Here is a 26225-nt window from a genome sequence, read left to right on the forward strand (position 1 = left end):
TGGATAAACATTTCAGTATGTGTCATACCAGAAATATTTTTGAAGTTTATTTGGGTTTTGTTTTATTCCCAAAGCTTTAAATGTTTCCCATGTTTGTCTAGCCTGACAAGCCATCCTGTACATGTGAATATATAGTCTGGCCAAGACCCTTTGATTTTAGTCGTGAGGCAGAATCTGAAGTTTTCTTTCAAACTGTCACTATATGGGCAGTCCATCATACTCTGTCGAAGAAGATTCAACTATATCCTTTTTCTAAATAAAGGATTGAAGTACCTCCATCTGTTCTTGACTCACAGAAAGTCTAAATAGTCCAAAGTTGATGGCATAGCGGTTTCAAACAAGCAATCGCCATCTTTGTTGTTTCACTCCGTCCCATCAACATTCCACACTCCAAACTCCTAAGAGTGCTGTGATTGGCCCACCAAACCGCTAAGAGCGCTGTGATTGGCCAGCTGAACCAATAAGGGCGCTGTGATTGGCCCACTGACCTGAGAGCGCTATGATTAACACACCAAACCGATAGAGCGCTGTGATTGGCCCACCGAACATTCAGGCCTGCTGAGGTTCCAACAAAGCTCATTTCGGAGCCTCTCAGTGCCACCCTTCCCTCCGCGGTGTACATCCGGTCGTCATCAGCAGAGGAGGCTTCATGGCTGTCGAGGTGGGAAACGTGCACCTACGTGCCAAACCGCACCGGTCCTGGAAGGAGCTCGCCAGGCTGTGTGGGCCTAGACGTCTTCTCGTGGCGCTGTCACGTTTGTTGGATCCTCCACCATCCTGCTTGGTGCCATTGGTGGGCTTCGACTTGGATGCTCCGTCGCAACGTGTATTCCTGGGGTTTTGCTACCGCTGGAAGGGTGCCAACCTTGCTAATCTGCGTCATGTGGACTACGTGTCAACTGCGCCAGTGTCTCTGGATTCTGCTGCTACTGGACTAAATACGTTATCGTTGGCTCGCCTTGGCCTGGTTAATGCAAGGTCGGTAATGAACAAAACTTTTATTCTGAAAGACTTCTTTGAGGAACAAGGGCTCAATTTTTTGGGTGTTTGTGAAACCTGGATGCCGATGGGAGAAACGAGTGCCCCGTTGGATTTATTACCTGCAGACTAGGGCTGGGCGATATGGCAAAAATAGAATATCACGATTTTTCCAATATTTTATCACGATTTCGATTTTATCACGATTTTTTATCCATAACTTAAATTGCGTATTAAAGAAGAGAAACATCCCTAATATGAATAAATAAACATTTATTCATATTAGGGATAATCAACACAGTGCTAACGCACTTATATTTTAAACTCACACCAGAGATGATAAAAGCCCTGAGAGAAACACTTACAAAAATCAGTTTTTCTCGTTTTTCAAGTAACTTAACATTAATTAAAATCGTAAATATATTTAAAGTGCAAACATGTCAATTGCAAACGTATTGTGCAAACATTAACTTGTTCAAAATACTATGTAGCTCCCAGTTGCTCATGTAGTGGATAGTTGAGCTCAAATACGGCTCTGATGTGCGGCTGGACCAGAGATCGCTTGTGGTAGCAAATAACTACGCATTCTGAATATTTTCTGCAACTCTCACTTTGCATTGAGCGTACATGGGTGGAATGGCGGTGTTCGAAAAATACTTGCGGCTGGAAAACTCGTAGCGCTGACCCAATGTTTTCATCATGTTCTTAAATCCCACTCCTACTGTTCGCACGGGACACAAATCTTTAACCAAGTGGTACGTCACTGCATCTGTCACGCTGTTCCATCGTCTGCTGTCTCTGTCGTAAGGAGTGAGTTTTGTGAGTGTTTCTGTTAGCGTTTGCTGCCTGGAAGAAGCACTAGCCGTGGTCGCTGCAACCGCAGGCTTTTTAGCTTTAGCTGCCAGCTGGCTCTCATTGTATTGTTTGGGATGCCTTCATTTCAAGTGATTAAACAAGTTTGTGGTGTTGCCATCACTTGCCTTGACGCTCTCCTTGTAAATGACGTTTCGCTGCTCTTCGTCATCTGGTGAAAAACCAAACCAGTTCCATATAATGGACGAGGCGTTCCTCTTCGGAACGAAAATCTCGTTGTCGCTCAGCCGCGGCCGAAGCCATGTTTGTTCACACACAGGTGAAAACAAGCGGGGCACTAATATATTACTATGACTCACTCTGATTGGTTAAGGGTCAAACAAAGACGTGTCATTCGCCTGAGGTAAGTTCCATTTTCATTCAGAGGCAGAATTTCAACAGCAGAGCTGTGAATCGTGATAAAAAGGTCTCTCAAAAATGACAGACCATCAGATGTGTAGATCGTAAAACGGTCTAAAATCGTCATATCGCCCAGCCCTACTGCAGACTGTAGTTGTTTTAATGCGCCAAGAACTCTAGGCAGGGGCAGGGGGCTCCTCATTGTTTATAAATCAGGTTTCAGCTGCAAACAGATTACCCCTTTAAGTCCTTTTTCTAGTTTCGAGGTTTGCTCTTTTGAACTTGGACCTTTTCCTCTACTTTTTGTGGCATTGATTTATCGCCCGCCTGGACTGAATGTGGAATTTCTAAAATACTTTGCTGATTTCTTGGCTACGAATGTGTTGAAATATGATCAGATTTTGATTGTAGGAGATTTTAACATCCATATTTGTTGCCCTGATAAGCCGATGGTCGAGGACTTTTTGCATCTGTTAATTCCACTGAATCTTTCTCAGTGCTTTAAGGGTTCTACACACGTGAAGGGACACATTCTTGACCTAATTCTTTCCTCTGGTCTTCAGTCCATTAATGTGGACACGTTGAGGCCTGTTTTCTCAGACCACTCTCCGATTTTATGTAATTTTAGTGTTCCGTCTCGGCAGGTCCCAGCTTCTCTTCCTGAGAGGTGCAGTAGTGCCATAAATCCTGCTAAGGTGGCGAGTTTCAGTGAGTGCTTTAGTCTAGCAGGACAGGATCTTCTCTTAGCCCACCTCCCTGTTGAAGAGTTTATTACTCGTTTTGCTATGCTATGCACATCGGTTTTGGATGTTGTTGCTCCCTTTAAGAATAGGAAAGGAGGGCATAGGGCAGAGCCGTGGATGTCTGATGAGACCCAGGCAGGCCTGCAGGAGAGCTGAGCGAAAGTAGAAGCAAGACAAACTTCATGTGTCCTACGAAATTTATAAAAAGTCATTTTTTGATTACCAGGAAGTGGTACGACAGGCTAGGATCAGATACTATGCCAACATTGTGGAATCAAATTCTCATGACCCACGCACTCTCTTTAAGGTAATTGATTCAGTACTGGAAACTGCAACTTCTGCCTCCAGGTCCACGGCTGCGATGGCCGGGACATGTGAAGATTTTCTTCACTACTTTGTGGACAAGATGGTGATGATTCGGGCAGCTATTGAAGGCCACACTCCAGTTTTTGTGGCACCTATGCCACTTAGGGCAAACCTGCCAGCCTTCCAGACTATATCTATGACAGAGCTAGAGGAACTCATTTCTAAGCAAAAACCTTCTGGTTCCCCTAATGATGCTCTTCCCCCAAGGATGCTCAAGGAGGCTTTTTCTGTTCTGGCCGGTTTATCTTAAATACCAGTCTGGCCTCTTGTGTGGTTCCCCTTACATTTAAGAAGGCTGTTGTACGACCACTGCTGAAAAAGAAGGGGATGGAGGAAACTGCGTTAGCCACTTACAGAGCTGTCTCACATCTACCTTATCTAAGCTGCTTGAGAGGGTTGTATATTTACAGTTTGTTGCATTTTTAGACACTCACGAACTCTGGGAGATCTTTCAGTCAGGGTTCAGAGCAGGTCACAGTACAGAGACTGCACTTTTAATGGTTCTTAATGATGTTTTTTAGCTTGTGACGGGGGGGGGGGGGGGGGATGCTGTCATTCTTTTGATGTTAGATTTGTCAGCGGGGGGTCGATGGGTCAATACCAAAGCTTGTAGATGCCTTAGAGGATGTGTGCTCCTGGATGGCTACAAACTTTTTACATCTGAATGACGCCAAGACTGAAGTAATTGTACGTAGCCCTGGCATGTCTACACGCCCATGCGATGCTGTGAATCTGGGCCCTTTAACATGCAACATGAAGACCACCATCCGAAATTTGGGAGTACAACTCACACATGTTTTTGTTCTTTCATCTCGACTACCGCAATGCACTGTATGCCGGCCTTAGTCAGGGTGCGGTAGAACGCTTGCAGTTAGTACAAAACTCAGCCGCTAGGTTTGTGACAGGCACTAGGCACAGGGAACATATCACCCCTGTGTTGGAATCCCTTCATTGGCTGCCTGTGCAATACAGGGCAAAATTCAAGGTCTTGGTACTGGCATACAAGGCCTTACAAGGAACTGCTCCAGCATATCTTGGCAACCTTTTGCATAGGCATGCCCCCTCGCGGGCCCTTCACTCAGCCGGCAGGGAGCTGTTGATCGTTCCACGCACTAAGTGCAGGTCACGGGGGGACCGTGCGTTCTCTGTGTTGGCACCTGCACTTTGGAACCAGTTGCCTTTGGTGGTGCGTCAGTCACCCTCATTGGGGGTTTTTAAGACTCGCCTTAAGACCCATTATTTTGTCAAGGCATTTCAGGATTAGCAAATTTTACCCGGTTTCAATGCCCCGGCCTCTTAATCTTTTTCAGGATTTTATTTTTTTGCTTTTCTCTCCTCTTTTAATTGATTTTATGTTGGTTTTACGATTGTCCTATTTTATTCTGATGGTTTAATGTTTTTATTGTGTTCTGTTCAGCAACTTGGGCGTCTGCATTGGTCGCAGAAGGGGCTTTATGAATAAATGAAATGAAATGAGGTGTGGCTAGACCGACTTGCAATGCAAAATAATTGAGCTTCTGCTACTGTCTGTATACATTTCCAGGTTCTTGCACAACTTCACTTCAAGGAGCGCATGTTGGTAAGTATTTTTTTTTTCTTTTTTTCTGAAAGCCAAAAATTAGGACGAAAATAATCAATTATTTGCCCCCTCACTGACAAACTATATGTTACCATGACAACACTGCTTAATGTTACAATGAAAAATTTGGAAAACGATTTTATCTGATACAGATGTGTCAGCGTTTGCATTTCTCCTTCTCTCCTATCACTTTACCTACACTCAACTTTTGGATCCACCAGTAAATTTGTTGAGTTTAATATTCAATCACAACTTTTCCTTTCCGCCAACCCAGCAGTTAAGCTTTTCCAATAAATCATAGATAAATGTAGCCATTTTCCAGACAACCTGCAGCCACTTTCCATCTGAGAAAGCCGCCAGAAAAGCCCCACGAGGGTTTGCTTTTCATCTGATTCAGCCCTCTCTCTGTCTGGCCTCTTCAGTGGCAGCAGCACGTTCAGCTGATTGAGTAGTTGAGCTGAACACGTGGGCTGATTATTGCAGGGCTCTTGTACACCAGGACAACATTCAGCTTTCAGTGTACGATTGTTTTTATTTTGGGGGTGTTTAAAGCACCACTGGCTATGTTGGACTGATTGCTTATATGTCACAATTAGAGAAATTCATCTAATTAATTGTTCACAATACAAAGTTAGTTTTAAATTTAAATGGGACATTAAATGTGCATTTTTCGACTCATGAAGCTTACATGCAAACTGAATACATGCATATGGATTTTAATTTTTTGGTGGGAAGTTGGTTTTATTTGGAATAACAGCAAATATCAATGCACAGTCATTGCCTATAGTGTTACAGGCAACTAAGTATTTTAAAATAGGCAATTACTCATTAACATCAAGCCTTAAGCTGTTTTATAGTCAGTGCTACAGACTCATAATATCTGTCAAACTAGACACAAAAACAGAAGAATTAGCACACTAATTCATACCAACAAATTATAGAATGGAAATTATATATGCCAGCTCAGAATTTTATCAGACTCGAACTGGTGATGCATGTTTTCATTTAGATTATTGTAATTATTTTACTTGTTTTAACAAATCTCCCTTGAGCCATCTTCAAATGGTTCAGAATGCTGCTGCAAGGCTTTTAAACAGGGTCCTGCAAACGTTCTCATATTACACCTTTACATTCCTTCCTGCACTGGTTCCCGGTTGAATACAGAACTGATTTTAAAATTCTTGTTTTGACCCACAGAGCGATGCAACAGCTTGGTTTGCATGCAGATTACTATTAACAGATATCTTTTGTAGTTTGTTAGACTTATTCCAGATTATAGACTATAATTAAGTGCTGGACTCTTTTTTCACATCTAGTTAGAAGGCACTGATTTCTATTTATGGGTTGTTTGTGCTGTTTAAAAAAACAAATTGCCACCATTGTTAGAACATAAATAATACATTCCCATTTCTTGGGGTATATAGATTTTTAAACGTTTCAATATTATTAAGACAGAGCAAACATTAGTAGATCCTGGTTCTGGTCTATAGGGCCTTACATAGACAAACACCATCATACACCCCCAGCAGGTCCCTGAGGTCCACCAAAGCCTACTAGTTGTGCAGCACACCAGGCTAAAGACCAAAGGTGACAGATCATTTGCTGCTGTGGCCCCCAGACTCTGGAACTCTCTCCCCCTGAGCCTGAGATCAGTGGACACAGTGGTCTCCTTTAAAAAGCAGCTGAAAAGTTACCTGTTCAGGCTGGCTTTGGTGTGACCATCACCCTCTCCTTGTTCGGCTCTCCCTACCTATTCCACCTTCCTCAGAATCCACTGATTTCCCTCCTTCCTATTCACTCTCTCTCTTTCTTTACAATTTTTTAATTACAAGAGTCTATTTTTTGCTCATTTAAAATATTTTAATCATTTTGTTATTTTTTTATATTTTACATTTTGTTTTTGTGAAGCGCCTCGTGATTTTTATCTTGAGAGGCGCTATAAAAAACAGATCTTTCTTCTCCTTCTAAATCATAAAGTCAGAGTGATCACCTTAGAAAGAAAATGGGTTCGTTAAAATTTTGTAGCATCAATTACCAAATTTTTCATGTTGATCCTTCACAAACCTTGTTTTTTATGCAGAGCAGTAAACAGAAAAGGAAGAATTGAACTAAACCAAATATTAAAACCATACATTTTAAGGCCACGTTATTGCTGCACACATACAGAGATGCTAAACCCGGTCTGACACACTCACAGTATTACTGGATGCTTCTCCAGAGAGTGCGTGGGGCTCGGTTTATTGCATTCTTCTTCTCTCAACTCTTGCAATAAATAATCTCTATGAAAACAACTCTTCATTTGGGGAACAGTTTTATTCTACTGCTGGTAACTTACATTTAAACTTTAATTACTGCACCCATTTCACAAACATTAACACACACACACACACACACACACACACACACACACACACACACACACACACACACACACACACACATTGCTTTCAGCCCCCTCTGGTTCTGCATTGCCTTGGAAATCTCCCATTTCCCTTATTACGAATAAATACCTTCCATTTGCATTTTCTTCTTTCTTTTGGTTGATATGATGCCCGACAGTGACGTTTACTGTATGGAAGGTGGACAGAATTGGCCTCTTCTGACTGATCAAAACTATCCCATGTTGGGTGATGTCCAGGATGTCACTTCCTGTTCTGACTGAATGCTGCTGCAGCATGGAGGTGTAGTTCTCAGTCATCCTGGACATCCTGGACACTGTGGTTGGGCCCCATCTTTTAGCAGGAGATAGCTTCTTTTGCCAGTCAGTCACTTTGATTTTAGCTGTCTGACTGCGATGGGAGATTACCAAGATTATCAGTGTTCATCATGTGACTTGGGAAGTCCTGTGCAGGGTACCACCAGGCCTCTCGATACTTGGTCCACACTTGTGGTAGTAATCATGTCTCATTTCCAGTTTCAAAGATTCTTTTCATACCTTTTATGGATGGGATTTCAAGGTGCAGCCAAGGTGTTGAGGAGATTCATTTTGGTGGCTTCATCAGACCAGGATCTCCAACTTTTTCTGAAGTTGTTTGTAACAGAATGTGAAGCAGCAGGGATGAAAATCATCATCTCCAAATCCGAGACCGTGGTCTTGAGCCAGAAATGGATGGAATGCCTTCTCCAGGTCAAGGATGAGAACCTGCCCCTGGTGGAGGAGTTTTAGTATCTCTTGGTCACAAATGAGAGAAATATGAAGCAGGAGATTGATAGGTGAATTGGTGACAAGTTTACACTGTGCGGTTCAATTGTGGTGGTGAGAGCTCCAGCTCTCATCTATGGTCATGATGTTTGGCTAGTGACTGAAAGATGAGTCTTAAGGTGTATTTATCCAAATCTATGATGCAAATAAATTTCTGTGTGCAAAAACCAGTCAAACCATCTAATACCTGGTGAGTTTCTGTACTTGAGCTCCAGTCTTTTTATCATAATGAATGCTGCAATGGTAAATTTGGAGAACAAATAAGCTTAAAACATTTTTTCATGCCCCTTAATGCTCTAATATAGTATAGCTATAAAAATGGTTCTGTAGATTATTTTTTTTAATTGATAATGTGATTCTCTTGTATTTGTCTCAAAACCTCCAACAATAAAACGTTTCATACTGAAAGTAATTACTGAATTATCTGGTTGTCATTCTTGGAGAACCGACAGTTTCCTGGGTTCTCCAATCATTACGAACACACGCCACGCGTATTTAGCAACAGTACACCACTGGTCTGAGAGGTTTTCCACCCAATAACATCAGAGAAGAAGAAACATCACCGCTATCACTTCAACTTTAGGACAAAGTATGGGTGGGCAATAAATCAAAAATGTATCGTAATTGAAATTTCTGACTCTTATCGTGATAATTTTTCCCATGTCAATAAATTTGATAATAAAAAAAATAAGATGTGTGACGGTTAGCAACATTCATGTCCCTTTAAGAAGCTGTACCACATTGAGTCACGTAGAAATGTGACTCAATGTGGTACATGTGACGGCCCCATCTAGTGGACAACTTGTTTCTGCGCATACCTGTAGTTATCGTCCATTTATTGTTATCGAGGTGAAATCCTCAATATATCGTGAAATTGATTTTAGGCCATATTGCCCTGCCTTAGAACAAACTACCAGAGTCCCCTACCAAAAGACATCTGGACCTAGAAAATGGCGACTGGTCTTCTGCGCTCTTGTTTCCTCTGGAAATGTGGTTTTCCAGTTCTGGCAGAAGTGTCTGTGACTGTGTTTGCACTGAAAGCCTAGCTTGTTTGCTGCTTAGCTAAAGCATCATTAGTGCATTAAGAAAATGGCTGACAATGACAGAGGAGGTAGAGGTAGACCTCATCCATGACTCTGAATTGACAATAACTGACAGGAGTATACCAACATGCACACAAACTCACTTGAGATTGTCTAATCTCATTTAATCTGCAGGTAGACAAAAACAGAAATGAACAGAGCAGAACGGCAACTTATTATTTCTCTCCACTAATTGACTGTTTTAGAAGAAAGTTTGTATTCAATCTGTGAATTCAACAATGAATCTGGATGACACATTTTCTGTTCAAGTCCATGATCGTTTTTAAATCAACCTCCACATGATTCCATTAGTTGGTTTAAAGAGGGGGTGGGGGGTGGGGTGGGGGGTGATGTTGAACACATGAGTGGAATGGAAAGCAAAATGGCAGAAGAGGTGTTTTGGAGGGAATAAAAACCACACTGAACTTAAAGCAACACTGCTTGAATCAAGGGTGTTAAAGGAGGAAGTGTTGCATGCAGTGGTAAGACCATAACCATCAACTACTCCTGCTTTGGAGGGTGAAACCAAGACTATCGGTCTTTCTATTTCCATATACGACTCCCTCATTCGCTCTTCCTCATCAAATATTCACAGTTGTCCCATTAAACATTCACTGCACAGCACTGCTACGTTTATCTTCCCCTCGCCAATCAGCTGCAGCAAGCACACCAGAAGCCCACCAAAAGGCTGAAAACTAAACACACATACATCCCTTGCCTGCATGGCCTGTGAAGCTTTGCAGAAAAACAGGGAGGGTAAAAGACCACCAGATGAAGGGAGGAAGAGGAGGCAAAGCAAAGAGGAAGAAAAGGAATTATGCCAACAGGAGAAATGAGACAGAGGAAAAGAATCGAGTGAGAAATTGAAGTAAAGAAAAGCAGCACGGGGGTCCAATCTTAAGATGCCGTCTACACTCACAGAGAGGAAAGCAGCCATCAATAATTCAACAGTAGGACGACTGCCGCCAGCCTCTCGCTCCTTCTCCTCTCTGTCACATGACAAGGCCCTACTGAACACCTGAGTAAAAACATACGTCACAACATTATGACGTAAAAGCTACAGAAATACACATTTAAGATCGGGTCGAACTCCAGTGTCTTATGTCTTAGTTACGTCTTTACACACCAGACTTCACTTTGATAGAAAACATCTTGAATCTGTTTTCATTAATTTATTTTTAGCCTCCCAGAAACATTAAAGTTTTGCTGATTAAAATCTGACTTGAAGATTTCTTCTGCACTCCGTTTGGTTATAAATAATGATGACCGACATTCCAAACAGCACCTGAATGCATCATAGGTCAAAGAGGAAGATGATTATAGGGTTGGGCATCGAGAATCGAGCATCGATTGGAACCGGTTCCAACTGTTCATTTTTCCCGGAACCGCTCAGCGTTTATTTTGATTCCTAGAATGCTGACGGAAGAGAAATCCGCGGCCGATCTCCGTGAAAAATAATCGTGATCTGCAAATTGTGATCAAGGCTTTTCAGAGCTGATCACACCAGCTGTCTGTGTGCAGCACTGGGTCTCCCTCCCTTCCCCCACCCGACGCGCAGCGGCCAAATATAAACAAACGCGTCTGCCGAACTTTTACTCCATAATGTAAACTTTCATCCCTGTAGAGGAAACTTGTTAAATACGTCAACACGGTGGATTTAATAGAAGCTTTAAAGAACAAACGCCGGACAGTGTGAGGTGAGTTTGTCTCACTGCAGAAAAAACAACACACACCGAGCGTCAGCAGTCAGACGCGTGAGCGTCAGAAGGCTGAACAATAACCTGTAGAATAATTAAAGTCATCATGCTAGAGAAGCTTTTTCTGTGGTGGACCACACCAGCTTCTGTCACAATAAATAATAATAATAATAATAATAATAATAATAATAATAATAATAAATAACACTTTTATTTCCTTTCTGAACTATTTCTGCTGAGAGTTTTAATGTTTAAAATCTGTTAGATTGTTACTGACAGCAGCTACATTTAAGTTTCACTTACTGTTCTGACTGAATGCTGCTGCAGCATGGAGGTGTAGTTCTCAGTCATCCTGGACATGATCATCCTGAGAGGTTTAGCTGAAAACAGCTGGACGTTTCTGGACATGTTGGAGACATTTAGCCTCTCATCTAGGGCTGCAATAAACGATTATTTGGATAATCGATTAATCGGATGGGGTCTCGACACGATTAATCGATTAATCGGATTACATAGGGACATTTTTTAAAACTGCTAGGGAAACGTAATTTTTCTCCTTCCTTCACTTTATTAAACACAACATTATTAGAAAACAGTTCAATAGCAGAAAAACAACATGCCATCACCTAAATTGTCTTATAAGGTGTATATACAGAGACCCTAAGCTACACCTATCTGTGACCTAAAATGCTTGGTCCAAGTTAAACAGCTTAAAGAGCAAGCAAGTCAACCCCTACCAGAGTCTTACTCCACTCCCGCTTCATGTTTGAAAAATGCAACACATGCTGTTGCCTGGCAGACCGAGAGGGCGGAGCCGCTAACAAATACACACACACTCAGGCTCACGACAGCATTGTGACATCATAATGTACCAGTTTACATCATAGCATACTTCTTAGCCAATAGCGGTGGCAGATTTAAATTAAAATACAGTGCAGAGTTTTTACCTGACAACGGCACAACACTGCCAGTTTTAGGCAGAATATGTAAATTTTAACTAAGATGCACTGAAGTGCCAAATTATTGACGACACGTGTCTGCAGCACGATTAGACACTCGTTTATTTAGTTTATCAGCAAAAAAAAGTTTATTTGGGGGTGACTTGCTCTTTAAGGGCAATTCTCATCTGTTTTGTTTGATCTCATCTGTAGACATTTATTATAATTGGGGATGTCAAACAACTAATTTTTAAATGTAATTAAACATAGGCTGTGAATTAATCAAAATTAATCACTATTTCCAAAAATGACTGAAAAATACCAAATAAAACAAAAGTAAATGAATGCCATCCTCCTTGCGATGATGCCCTGGGCAACTGCCATAAAGTCACATCAAGAAATGCTGCTAATCATTCCAGTGATCCCAAACAGACTCACATTAGGCCACATGAAAGCAACTGAACCCAAAAATATATTAACCAGTATATAACTGCACTCTCACACAACACGCCTGCAGCAACAGTTAGGACTCCTCCCTCCCTTTTAAAAGCGTTTTCGCTTCTGAGGACATTGTGGTTGTAAAGCCACATGTTAGTGGTCTGGCCCCGGTGTGATCAACCAGTTTCTGCGGGAATGTGACGGCGGAACCGGTTCGCAGCAGCGCGAGTCCCCCCACCCCCACCCCACGCCTATCTAATAGCGTCGCGCTTACAATTTTATAGACTTTTTTTTAACGAGCTTAGGGCATGTCTAGCGTGTGTAATAATCCGGGGGTTGGGTGAATCACTTTTGAAAAGTTTTTAACTTACCCGGACACAGAGCTCTCTCCCTCCTCGCTGATGATTCTGACATGCTTGCGTTTAAGACGCTGCATCATCACCGTAGTACTCCCGTGCCATGCTAAGTCTGACCTACAAACGTTGCATGTCTTCGCCTGATTTAACTGAAAATGCTCCCAAACTTTAGAAGTTTTTACTTTTTTGGGGTTTCGCTGCTTCTGCCATGTTCCTCTTACAAACACCTGCCGGCTCTCCACCGGTCTGTGCGCAACGGCAGGCAGGAGGGGAGGGGGCTTTTGGAAGAGTTGCGCAACACAACGAATCGATGACGCAATTCGTTGCCAACGCTTTTAGTAATCGATTTTCATCGAATTTATCGATTCGTTGTTGCAGCCCTACTCTCATCCCAGAGGCTTCTTCCAGACTTTGGTTGTGGTCAGAAACAAACACACTGGTTGTGCTGCAAATCTTTCTTTTCTTCTCCAAAACATGTTTTAGTATAAATGAAGGTGATGTTATTGTTCATAGAGTTAAAATTCATGCTGAAGTTAAGATTTCATCAAGTAGGACCTGTGGTTAGCTAGCTCATGTAAAGCATGTCATGTCTTCAAAGAATCGGAATCGGGAATCGATAGGAACCGGAATCGAAACGAGGAATCGGAAACGGAATCGTTCAAAATCAAATGATGCCCAACCCTAATGATGAAGCAATGCAGCAGCTATGATGCTAACGTGCTAATGTGATAGCAGGATGTTAGCGGTGGTTAACGTAGGATATGCATCTTCACAGATGTGTTAATCAAATCTTTTACTTCTCACTCGCTCGTCTTTACTAGATTTTCTTGATCACGTCAAACTTTTTGCTACAGAAGTCTGATTAATCTCAGTCACAGCTTCAGTAGCTAAAAACCAAACGAACCAATTCAGATGTCAAAATTAAACTCTATAACCAAAGCCCAACAAATACAACAACTTGTTTTTTGTCATCTAAGAACCTCAATGTCAGTAGATTAATTCAGAAGAGTGAATGTGGCTTTCCCACGGTCAGTCCTGATGAGAGGAACTGTGACACGTTTATTGTACAATATATTCTCTGTCAAGCTGTGCAGTTCAGTGCTTGATGGATGACTTTTAGAAATACAGAGTTTGTAAACAGGTTAGAAACCTCCCAGGGAGGTCTGAAAATGTGATTCTGCTGAAGATGAAAAACACAAGTTAAATGTTTGATGACTGATGGCCGCACTCACAATTATTAATTTGATCACAACAGTTTTGTTTTAACTTGGCTCCTGTTCTTTTCAGCAACTGAGCAGCTGTGTGGGACTATCATGAAATATTTTACTTAAAGATGGCTGTTTTCTATTAAACTGCTGTTCCTTAAAGCTGTATTTAGCCATCAGATAATATTTACAGATGCACAATTTGTCATTTTCTTGGCTGACTATGTTCGTCATTGGGGCGTGTATTGGGGAAATTCTGGCAATACGAAACGTATCACGATACGGGGGAGACGATACAATAGATCACGATATACTGCAATACATGTGCTGGTGTCAGAGCTTGGTCCGCATAGCTGACAGTAATTCGAGCTTGTTTCCAGTGCGAGTTGGACTTCGACAAGGCTGTCCTTTGTCACCGATTCTGTTCATAACTTTTATGGACAGGATTTCTAGGTGCTGCCAAGGTGTTGAGAGGATCTGTTTTGGTGGCCTAAGGACTGAGTCTGCTTTTTGCAGATGATGTGGTCCTGTTGGCTTCATCAGAACCTGATCTCCAGCTCTCAGAGAGGTTAACAGCTGAGTGTCAAGCAGCTGGGATGAGAATCACCTCCTCTAAATCCAAGACCATGGTCTTGAGTTAGAAAAGGGTAGAATGCCTTCTCCAGGTCAGAGATGAGGTCCTGCCCCAAGTGAAGGAGTTTAATGGGCTCGACACACAGGAGGCGACAAACGACCGCGATCAGCTAAATTTGTTGCCATCGCTTTTTTACCTGACACACGGGAGGCGATCCGCGGCAGCGGCCAGCGGCAAAGCCGTCTACGCGTTCTGTTCCATGGCGAAATCGAAACTTCCGTTGTTTTGTTTGGCTGTGTCAGGTTGGAGGGAATTAAGGTTATTTAAGCGGTTCAGAGTTAAAAAAGTGGTAGATATGATGTTTCACAAGGTGCTGCTAGAGTTATGTGAAATCTTACTTCTGATTTTACTATAGAAAACATAATAATAATCAACTTCTCCTCCATGTTTGCTCGGAGATGTACGGAGCATCCTGTCCGCTCATTGGTCAGTGAATGAAACCTCCGTTGATTGGTCCTCATCCGAGCGACAGCGATGAAAAGTTGAAAATGTTTCAACTTTCTGGGATCGCGTCGCTGGGTCGCCTGTGCACGACACGTGCACGAGCGCAACATTTCACACGCACGTTTTTCTCGTTTCGCTTGGTAGGAGGGAGACCCGCGATTATCGCTTTGTTGTGCATGTCTCATTGAAAATGAATGGAGGAGAGGCCATGTCGCCTCCCATGTGTCAAGCCCATAAGAATCTCGAGTCTTGTTCATGAGTGAGGGAAAAATAGAGTGTGAGATTGATAGGCGGATTGGTGCTGCATTTGCAGAGATGCGGGTGTAGGGGTAAATTGTGTTGCTTTTAAGCTAAATATATTACCTTTACTTATGACCAATAAGCTGTGATATTCTATATAAATAGAGTATTTGGGTAGACGGTGTTGTACCAATCTGTCGTGGTGAAGAGAGAGCTGAGTCAGAAGGCAAAGCTCTCGATTTACTGGTCGAACTACATTCCTACACACCTTTACCCCCAAATTCCACTACCTCCGCTCCGCTCCGCTCCGGTCCGCCCCCGCCTTCCGCAGCCGCTCGCTTCCGAACTCAATTTTTACTGGTACCCGCTCTACAACGGCTCCGCTCCGGTGCGGAGACCTGAAGGGGGCAAACAAGCATGCGCGGGATTTTCGAGATCTTGCGATACAGTCCGAGCAATAAACGCGGAAGTTAGATCCAAACACCCGTTGTGCGGGAGAAGCATCGGAAATGAGCTGTTTAATCTGCCCATCATTGTGTTGAGAGATCAGCAGTGTTTGGATCAACAAAGTGTGACTACTTTGATAGTGGCAACTGTATTTATGGCTTATTTTTGTGCATTTAAACTTCAGCCGCCATTGATAGTTGTTAAAAGTTGTTAAACCTGTGCATATGAAACAAAAAACGCCTTTTGTTTAGCGATTTATTGTGAAAAACGGAAGATGTGCTTGCTCCTTTTCCTGTTGGGCCGTTGTGATTTCTGTCTATTGACTGCGGAGGTGCTCCGGCGTCCGGCAAAAATAGGATCGATTCTATTTTTGCCGGACGTCGGAACAGAGGGCGCCGCACGGCGCCGCACTGCCGGAGCACGGCCGCAGTAGTGGAATTGCTCTGATTGACTAGAACGGGACCGATTTTGCTCCGGCGTCCGTGTCGGAGCGGAGCGCAGCGGAGCGGAGGTAGTGGAATTTGGGGGTTATGGTCACAAGCTTTGGGTAGTGATCACAAGAATGAGATTGTGGATACAAGCGGCCGAAATGAGCTTTCTCTGCAGGGTGGCTGGGCTCTCCCTTAGAGATAGGATGAGAAGCTCGGTCATCTGGGAAGGGCACAGAGTAGACCCGTTGCTCTTCCACATTGAGAGGAGCCAGTTGAGGTGGCTCGAGCATCTGGTCAGGATGCTTTCTGGATGCCTTCCTGATGAGGTTTTCTGGGCACATCCAACCAGGAAAAGGCCTAACGTAAGACCCAGGACAAGCTGGAGAGACTATCACAGCTGGTCATAGGGAACGCCTTGGGATTCCCCCAGAGGAGCTGGTCAAGATGGCTGGGGAGAGGGAACTCTGGGTCTCCCTGCCTAGGCTACTACCCCCGCGACCCGACCCCGGATTAGCGACCGAAAATGGATGGATGGATGCATTTATTGCAGGATAATTCAATAAACAGACCAGATGGTACGTAACATGTTTGACATGAGGTATCTAAACCATAATAGAGGGATTTACATTTCAATGGTGGAAACAAAACCCATTGCACACTGCTGCCAACTACAGGTCTGTGTTTGAATTGCACCAAAAGAAAAGAATACACACAAATGTTTGCATGTAAACTTGATACAGGGCTTTTGAATATTGATATAATATCTCAGGAAAAAATATGATCTATTGCCATACCGGGGGATGCGGTTGAACACCATTTTCCAAATCCACAAAACACATATAGATTGGTTGGACGAAATCCCACGCACCCTCCAAGATCCCCCTAAGGGTATAGAGCTGATCCAGTGTTCCACGGCCACTAAGATAATCCACATTGTTCCTCCTGAATCCGAGGTTCGACAATCTGACGAACCTCCTCTCCAGAACCCCTGAATAGACCTTAACAGTGAGGCTCGGGAGTGTGATACCTCTGTAGTAGGAACTAGGGCTTAACGATTTTAGGAAAAGATTGAATTGCAATTTTTCTAGCAGAAATTGTGATTTCGATTCAATTCACGATTTCCTGCAAACAAAGGTCCAACACTAGCCTGCCAAGTCATCCTGTAGATTAAGTGAAAAGATGGTCTAGACTAATCTAGTACAACAAATCATTGACATTAATAATTACTATTTAATGATACAATAAAAACAGTTCAAGCTATAAATATTTTCTCCCATTATTATCTTTTTCTTTATGCATTTGTGAAGCAACTTCTGCTTGTGACTTTTATCTAGAGGAGCTTTATAAAACATGTTCTACTCCAAAAATGCATGGAGGAAATCCATAGGTAGAAATAGCTTTTAAATGTCCATCCATCCATTTTCTGAACCCACTTGTCCATGTGGGGTCGGGGGGGGGGGGGGGGGGGGGGGGGGCTATCTCCAGTGGTCAATGGGCAATCGGGGGTACACACTGGACAGAGAGCCAGTCCATCGCAGGGCAGCACAGAGACACACAGGACAAACAATCAAAACACACACACACACACACACACACACACACACACACACACACAGAGACACACACACACACACACACACACACACACACACACACACACACACACACACACACACACACATCTAAGGACAATTTAGACAGACCAATTAACCTAACAATCATGTTTTTGGACTGTGGGAGGAGGCCAGAGTACCCGGAGAGAACCCACGCACGGAGAACATGCAAACTCCATACAGAAAGATCCGGGGCCGGGAAGTGAACCCAGAACCTTCTCGCTGCAAGGCAACAGCTCTAACCACTGCACCACTGCGCAGCCCGCTTTTAAATGTATTAAATAAAAAATGCACACAGTTTTCCCTGCATTACCAAGGCAGGCTGGCTGCCCATTTTTCGAAGCCGTCTGATAGTTTTTCCTCACTAAAACGTCAGTTCCGTGAGAGACGCACGCATTCTGACACCTTAGCTTGTTTGAACTAACGTGTGCCATCAGAAACATTGAAACCATTTTTAAAAGAGAAGTTGAACTTTCAAGTCACCTAAAGTGCGCAACTCCGCACTAACGCTGGTGAAGCATAAACCAAGCTTTAGAAATCAGCCTGGACCTGCTGATGTAGGAGGAGTCTCTCTCTCCCTTACTCAGCTACATTCTCTCTCTCTCTGTCCTGGGCTCACCTACGGTGCCATTATTATTGGCTCTAGCAGCGCTGTGTGTGGGAACATAAAACAGGGAAAATAACCTGAACATGCAGCTCTGTCAGCTGTGGAGTTGGGCTCGGCTCTGGACGGTACACCCCACCTTCCTCCCCTGCGCTGGCTTTTGCCGCTGCCATAACACAGGGGGAAAACCCCGGATGTATAAAATAAATAAATAAAGTTACACAACTGATCCTGGATCAGTCAAAACCGCAGCTTTGACGGTCACGTGATTGTGCTGTTTGAAATTGCAATTTCAGTCCAAAAACGATAGATCATTCAACCCTAGTAGGAACACACTCTGTGGTCCCCCTTTTTAAATTGGGGGACCACCACCCAAGTCTGCCAATCCAGTGGAACTGCCCGATGTCCACGTGATACTGCAAAGCCGCATTTACCAGCACAATCCAACAACATCCAGAGCCTTAAGGAACTCGGGCGGATCTCATCCACCCTCAGGGCCTTGAGTTTTATGGCCACCTCAGTGACCTCAGCCCCAGAGATTGGAGAGCCCAACTCAAAGTGCCCAGACTTTGCTTCCTCACTGTGAGGTGTGCCAGTGGGATTGAGGAGGTCTTTGAAGTATTCAGTCCATCGATCCACAATAGCCCGGTTAGAAGTCAGCAGCACACCGTCACCACTGGAATTAGCGTAGGTAGTGCACTGCTTTCTCATCCTGAGACGCCGGGTGGTTGACCATTTTCATCCATCCATCTATCTATCCATCGTGCATCCCTAATATAAATCCAATTCTGGTGGCTGTAAACTACGATTCTGTAGGTGAGATTATCACAAAAACAGGTTAAAATTGTGCTTCAGGTCTTTGGTTTACCATGTGTGCTCTTTAGCCCCTCGAACAAACAGGTTTAAAAGGCACAGGTGTTTGTAACCATCCAAGGCAGCTGCGACAATCCCCCGCCGTGAGGCTGTAGTGGAAACACGTCATTCCTACGTGGCTTCACATAATGCGACTAAAGCACACCCACTGTGTGACTAATGGAAAATTCCTGATAGGAAGAAACAGCTACCTTGGTAAGAAAAGAGAAAAATCCTACCAACATCTTTACATTTACGCTGTGGGTCATTTGCTTGTTTCAGAGACCGTGCTCTTGCGTCTGACGCCACATGACCCAGCGGTAATCCCTGACCTTGCCGCTGATGTGCCCTCCCTGAGCCACAGAGAATAAGACTTAATCCAGCCCATGCACACACACACCCACACACCCACACACACACGCATCTTAAACACATTTCCCAGATAGACGCTGACGTAACATTCAGTGTTTGTCAACAGTGACAAAAACCTCATGAACATGAACAGCGTGTGTTGATTTGCAGCTGTAAGAAGATCCAATAAGTGAGACGCTCCAGCTGCTGCAGAGCTGCTGACATCGTTGACATATTCCTGTGTCAATGATTAAAAAAATAGAACACACTAATAATCTCACACATTTCTCTTTAAATCTTATGGCTGTGTTGTCACCTTTTTTAAAGAAAAATACAATTTAAATTTGAGATCGTACACAAATCTAGTAGCTAAACTAAGTTTTCATATCAGGTGATTGCAAAGCAGCATGAAGCAAAACATACTATAAACAGCTGAGGTAAACACAAATTATTCTTAGATGCAAGAGTATGGCATTAGTACGTTAAGCTGATGGTGGCGAGAATAAAAAAAAAACGCTAGCACCACTTTTCAGTTCTGATAAAGGCCGCAATGTACAGAAGGCGAGACTGATGTCTACTTCAGCATGTCAGAATACACACAGAAACAGTGTGCGAGCTAAATTTGACAACATCAGCCATGAGAGAGTAAATGTGTCCACCTGTGTTGAAAGGGAGACGCATTTATTTAAGATAACGGTGACCGTTATTAACCGACATCCAGCCTCATAGACATTATTCTCTGTGCCACACCGCCTATGGGATGAAGAGTTTCACCCCTTCCATTGCACAGTTACGAGCTTCGGACAACACAGCCCCCGCACAATACTAGTTGGGTAGTGAAAAGGGCTTTTAAGATCTTTAATCAATCATCTGTTTTCAGGGCAAAAAAGGAAAGCAGCTCAAGAAGAATGGCATCCTAAAAAAGCCCACTCAGCCTTCGTCAGCCTGGACTGACGTCTACCGGGGTGGACATTCTGCACACGAAACCAAAACACAAGGCATACATGTGAACACATACACAGTGACAAGTACAATCAAACAGACACAACATGCTCAGCTACATGGCAGATAAGATGCTAAAACAAATCTGCCACAAAGACCAAAACACAGGAGGTGGTATTTGAGCATGCTGCTTGTGAACACACCACACAGTACAACAGAATTACATTTATTTGGGTTGTTTGAGCTAAAGTAACAAGTAGGGTCTGGAAACAACACCGCTACCAAGTCCAGCACCAGAAATGTAGCAGTGCCATGCAGAGCTGCAGTGTGGAGGAAACGTGTGTGTTTACACATCAACCCATCTCTTGTAGTTGCCTCATACCTGCAAAGTCTTGTTAGATGTTTTTAATCAAAATTTCTTTTAGATTCATTTTTTTCCTCATCATTAATTCAGTTCACATCCTAATAGCTTCAGACTTTGACATCTCACCTAATCCAGTAGCTAAAGGGCTACCCCCTCTGCCAAGGCTAAATCTTCTACTATTGGCCAGTAGGTCAAAACACCACCCCTTACCTCAGGTGTGTGGCTCTAAACTAGGGCTGAAACGATTCCTCGAGCACCTCGAATAATTCGAGTACAAAAAATTCTCGAGTCAAATTATCTGCCTCGAGGCTTCGTTTAATTCATGTTTAATTAATTCATGGCTTTGCAATCACTAGGGGTCATGTTTCACCCGGACCGAAATAAGTGACGCACATACACACTGCACTGAATGCACACGCGATTGGCGAATGTAACTTAACTTTCTTTTAAGCCATGGCGGACAATGTGGACCCCGGTGGAGTGCGAAAAAGACACAAAATGTCAAAGGCGTGGGACCATTTTTCACGCCGTAAGGCGGAAAACGTAGTCCAGTTTAAAAACTGTAAAATGGATTTAGCCTACCACAACACCACATCCTCCATGCTGCAGCACCTGACCAGGAAACATCCACATGTAAATGTCTCTTCTGCAAGCGGACTCGGAGCCTCTACAAGATAATGCATTTTAGCCTGTATTTCTATATATTCTGCAGACACTGTGCGACTTTTTCGTTTGTATCACTCAGTTTCAGCTCACACCGTACGTCTGGTAGCAACACGTCGGCCTTAAAATGTGCTAAAAGTAGCAGTTTTTACAACACGTCAGACTTTTTACTGTGTTGTTATTGATGTCCGTTGTCCCTCAGGATTGCTGCAGAAGGACACAGGTATTTATGAGTGGCGGAGGAAAACGAAAGAAAGTAAATAAATGTGTGATCAGTATAACTTGACATAACCGCGGCAAACATGCTTTCTCGACAATCCTTGTTAGTGTGAGGAAAAAGTGTAGAAATTAAAACGACCGTGTGTTAATAGGGAAATAGCTGGCGAGCCATGTTTGCGCATGCGCCGTGAGCGGTTCTGGTGCTGTTCGGGCCGCAGCCGCTCGCATTTGTTCACTGTAAAGTTGAAGTGCCGATGTTTTGAAAACTAATTTTGAATAAAACTTGAATAACTGGCAATTGCTCATTTTAAGAGGTCTTTCATATTTTATAACATGCTGTTTGATATAATGGTTTACAAACACAAAAGGGTAATTTATTAGAGTACTCGATTAATCGATAGAATATTCGATAGAGTACTCGATTACAAAAATAGTCGATAGCTGCAGCCCTACTCTAAACAATAGTGCAGTACAATGTTGATTGATGCATCAAATAGCCAATGAAATCTGGAAAACAATGGTATCTCATTTGAAGACCCTTTATAGTCTGCTTCTGCAAACTGAGTAAGAATCATTGCGAGTGATGGATTGCCACATATAGCGTGTGTCAGACCCACAAAAAGTTCAATGAATATCTTGCCTATTATCATTGGCTGGACTGAAAAATACCAGTAGAGAAAATTGTACAAATCATGCAACTTTAGTTCAAACACCCTAGCATCTCTGGAAAATGAGGAACAGCCAAGCAGTTATGCTGACCCAGACCAAAGCCGATTCCTATTTCATTAAAGGTACAGGTCCATTTAATCATAACGTCACCAGATGCAAAGACGCATTTGCTAGTTGGTTTTCAGGGCCAACATTCAGGTGGACAGGTTGTTGCCCTTCTTTCATGTCTGCTTGTGTTAGTTTAGCACCAACCTGCTAACTCAGATCAGAACGAGCCTGTGAGACACAGCATTGTGTTCTTTGCCAGGTCAGGTGTAATTCATAGTTGTACAGCAATGTCCCCTGATGCACACCAAGCCTATTTCACAACTGTCAAAACCACTTTAGACAAACTGTAATGGAAGTAGTTCACTTTTTGCAGTCTCCTTTCACCTTTTGTAATTTGCATTTTTAATGCAAATCCCAAACTGCAGCCAAGACCTGGCTAATAACTCCACCAGGTGTGGACTTTTTTTTTGAGATGGGGTGAATCAAAACAAAGAAATGTGAGGAAATGTGTATTGGGGCCAATTGAATTTCAAAATGGAGCCGACAACTGATTTTTAAGTCGTTTTTAAAATGTTGTCTTTAGGGTTTAGTCCACACGTAGCCGGGTTTTTTTAAACGAATATCCACCCCTCCAAAAACTTGCATCCACACCACCTAGCTTAAAAAAAATACTCTGTCCACACGTACCCGGATAAATACGTTGTTAAGAGCGCAGCTCTGAGGGCATCCATCCTGTTGGCTAGTGTAAACACAGGTCGCACACGTGATGTCAGCACTTTTTTGTCGCGGAAAGTGACGTTGCAGACCTTAAAACTCTGGTTTTGTCTGTCCACACGCAGACACCCAAAACGGAGAAAACGCAGATCTTCACTTTGGCCGGAGTTTTTAAAAAGATCCGTTTTCGTGTGGATGACAGGCCAAAACGTAGGAAAATATCTACGTTTTGGCAGATCCCCGGCTACGTGTGGACAGGGCCTAAATTTGGCATTTGTCTCTTCATTATAAGACAACAGAAAGCAGAACAGCAAAAGAAAGCTAGTGTTAAAGGTCATTTTGCTCTGTTCTGAACTCTTCCTAGCTCACTGGTTTCAAAACTATTCAAATACATCAGAAATACCCTTTAACCACAGGCTGCTGTTATGAACTGGAGGATATTTAAATCTCAACGGGCTGCAGCTCATGCAATCCTTTTCACAAAAACAAACAAGCCACTAATGGTAGCATACAAGAGCCAAAATCTACGGAATCCCTCTGTGAGACCTAAAGAGCAGCAGCTCAGCTGTGCCAAGTGGCCTCCGGCTTTTCAGGAATCTCCACTGACAGCGACAGGACAGGGCGCCTGGCCCGCTGCTCTTCAGGAAACAACCGACTCCACTAAGCAGCCACAGCAGAACTCCGTTTGCAGCTGAACTCCACCACAGTGATCTGCTGCCCTTACCTCTGGCTGATAGCTTTTTTGTGTTGATAATTTTAGCGGCATACTCCTGCCCGGCGGATTTCTTGATGCAGCGGCGGACAACAGAGAAGGCACCCCTGGAGCAGGACAGATGACAGGATGACAGATCAGTGAAACCATTTCAGAAGCAAACATTTGACCTTTGAACTCACACCGAAGGCACGCATGAATACTGTTCCCCTAAAAAGAGGGCGAACAAAGTCGCACATGCAATTTAAAACAGCCTGATATTCTGTGTTGTAATAGTTCATGAGGGTGGGGAGGGTTACGGTGGAAGGAAGCAGCCTGTCATTAGTTGGCAGGAAGAAAAATGAGAGGGGCGACAGAAGGAAACCTGTGAAAGGCAGAATTATCATTCATCTTCGCAGTGTGGTTGCATTTTTGAACAGATGCCTCCTTTAACCTGGTGGTGTTTGTTGTGTGTGCTGGTAGGTGGAGCAGTCTTACTAAAACCACTTAGAGATAAGATGTTACAAAGCAGCTTTGCATTCAGGATGCACACCAGTGTCATACTTCCACATTTTAAACCAGGACGTTTATAAACACCACACTCTTAATGCAGCTAAACCTAATCATATGCATTTATTCCAATGCAGTCTGCCTGGAAAAGCACTAAACGCTGGGCTGAGCAGTGGAGATGCCACAAATCAGATTTTAAACGTACAACCTGAATCTACTGTTTCTCACCTTTAAAGAGCCACAGGGGTTGTGGCGTCTATAAGCAACAAACCCCAAATTTAAACGCAAGCCTCTGCAGAGCTAACCTGGACACGCGCACGGCTTCCAGTTGCACGAGACCGAATACGAAGCACTAAAAAGTAGACTATTGCGGTCCATTTTGAAGCAGTTTGGAGTAGTCCGGGAGGACGGTGACCTCTGAATGACCTATTGAATAAAGTTTAATATCTCAAAACCCGTTGCAGCACAAACGTCAGTTTTACCTGCACAAATCAGCACGAACGAAGCACTACCCGAGCAGCCTATTTGCCTGCACAACAGCTCGCTTAATTGACAGCTCCACTCCAGGCTTGCCAACACTTGAAATACACGCACACAATGGAATCAAGATGTAGCAGCTGAGGAGGGAAAACGTGCGCATAAACACACACGGACACACGTGCACACACACACACGCACACACACACACGCACACACACACACACACACACAAGCTGAATGCAAGAAGAGAACCAGCGGCGGTGGAGATACTGGTGTGTGTTGGCGGTCGCTTACTTTCCGAGTTCCTCGTACAGCTGGTACTCGTCTGTGAACCTGGTCGAGGTTACAAGTGTGGCCATGTTGACTGAAGTGAAGGGGAGAGGGGGGAACCGCCTAGCGCTTAAGTGCCAGTCGCCTCGCGCACGTTTCAACGGCTCGAGCTCAGAGAGAGAGAGAGGAGCGTGGAGTAGGAGGAGGAGGATGAGGAGGGAGCAGACGCAGGGGGAGCTGTAGTAACGGAGATCCTCTATGAAGAAGATGACTCACTCTGGACGGCAGAAAGCAGGCTGAAATATGAGCCCATTATTAAAGGAGGACATCTTGGGCTAAATTACATTTTTTGCATCATGTTGTGCTTCAATGTGGACTCTACTGCCTCTGCAAGCCCTCCAAACGAATTAAAACAGGCCATCCGATTTTTGTCAGTGTTTAGTTTTAGGAAGTGCATGCCTGAAATCAGGAAAAGCTCCTTTTTGTGATGTCATAATAAGGAAAATTAGCAAGGAGCCACCCCTCACCTGTCGACTGAGCCTCCCAGATATCCAGGCTCCTCACGGAAGGTTTGAAGTATGGGAGAGTTGAGCAAGGTATTTTGTCTTCTGCACCCCCAATTGGGGTCCCTACAACATTGCAGGGGTCCCCATAATTTTGTCTTTGCTGAGGTTAGCAAGATATGCCGTCAGCAACTTTTCGCTCAAATGCGCACGTATTGATGGAAAAGTTTCCCATTTATACTTCTCCGTCGTAGTGATGGGAATTCCGGCTCTTTTTAGAGAGCCAGTTCTTTTGGCTCAGCTCACCAAAAAGAGCGGGCTCTTTCGGCTCCCAAGTGGCTCCTCAGATTTTCTGTTGCGTAGAGTGCATTTATAACCAAAATAATGCTAAACATATGTAAAATAATTTACTAATGTAAAAAAAAGCAATATATCAAATGTTTATCATTTCTATGGATTTAATAACTGAACACTTTAAGAAATCTCCACTTTCCGACTGCTGGCGCTCATTTTCTCACCGTCTTTGTCGCACTCTCCTCCCTCTCGCTCGCCTTTTTCCTCCTCCTCAATCCCTCTCGTCTCCCTCCACCCGCATGTGCTCTGCTGTGTGTCTGAGTCTGATCCTCCCTCTTCCCCGCCCCTACTGCTCTGTGTGTGGACAGTCTGGACACACAGTTACACATGTTGACCAATCGCCTGTAGCTTTCACCAAAGCGGGGGGGGGGGGACGGCTCCCAATG

At 43.6% G+C, this 26225-nt stretch overlaps 1 protein-coding gene across 28 annotated transcripts in view; it reads right to left on the reverse strand.

The window, feature by feature from the left end:
• camk2g2 (calcium/calmodulin-dependent protein kinase (CaM kinase) II gamma 2) overlaps nt 1-25193 on the reverse strand; it is a 95052-nt gene extending 69859 nt beyond the window's left edge. For 15 of the 28 annotated variants that reach the window (XM_015944649.3, XM_015944648.3, XM_054750234.2 and 12 more), the window contains exons 1-2: nt 25007-25192; nt 23756-23850 (exon numbers count right to left, since the gene is read on the reverse strand). In XM_015944649.3, coding sequence (XP_015800135.3) covers nt 23756-23850; nt 25007-25071 — 160 coding nt within the window. In that variant the 5' untranslated portion in view covers nt 25072-25192. Of the gene's footprint in view, nt 1-23755; nt 23851-24714; nt 24850-25006 lie in introns of those variants that run through there. The other 13 variants (XM_015944645.3, XM_015944641.3, XM_054750231.2 and 10 more) reach the window with 3 other exon arrangements.
• Between the last annotated feature and the right edge of the window lie 1032 nt (nt 25194-26225).

The sequence above is a fragment of the Nothobranchius furzeri genome, chromosome 12, assembly GCF_043380555.1.
Source record: "Nothobranchius furzeri strain GRZ-AD chromosome 12, NfurGRZ-RIMD1, whole genome shotgun sequence".
Lineage (NCBI taxonomy): Eukaryota > Metazoa > Chordata > Actinopteri > Cyprinodontiformes > Nothobranchiidae > Nothobranchius > Nothobranchius furzeri.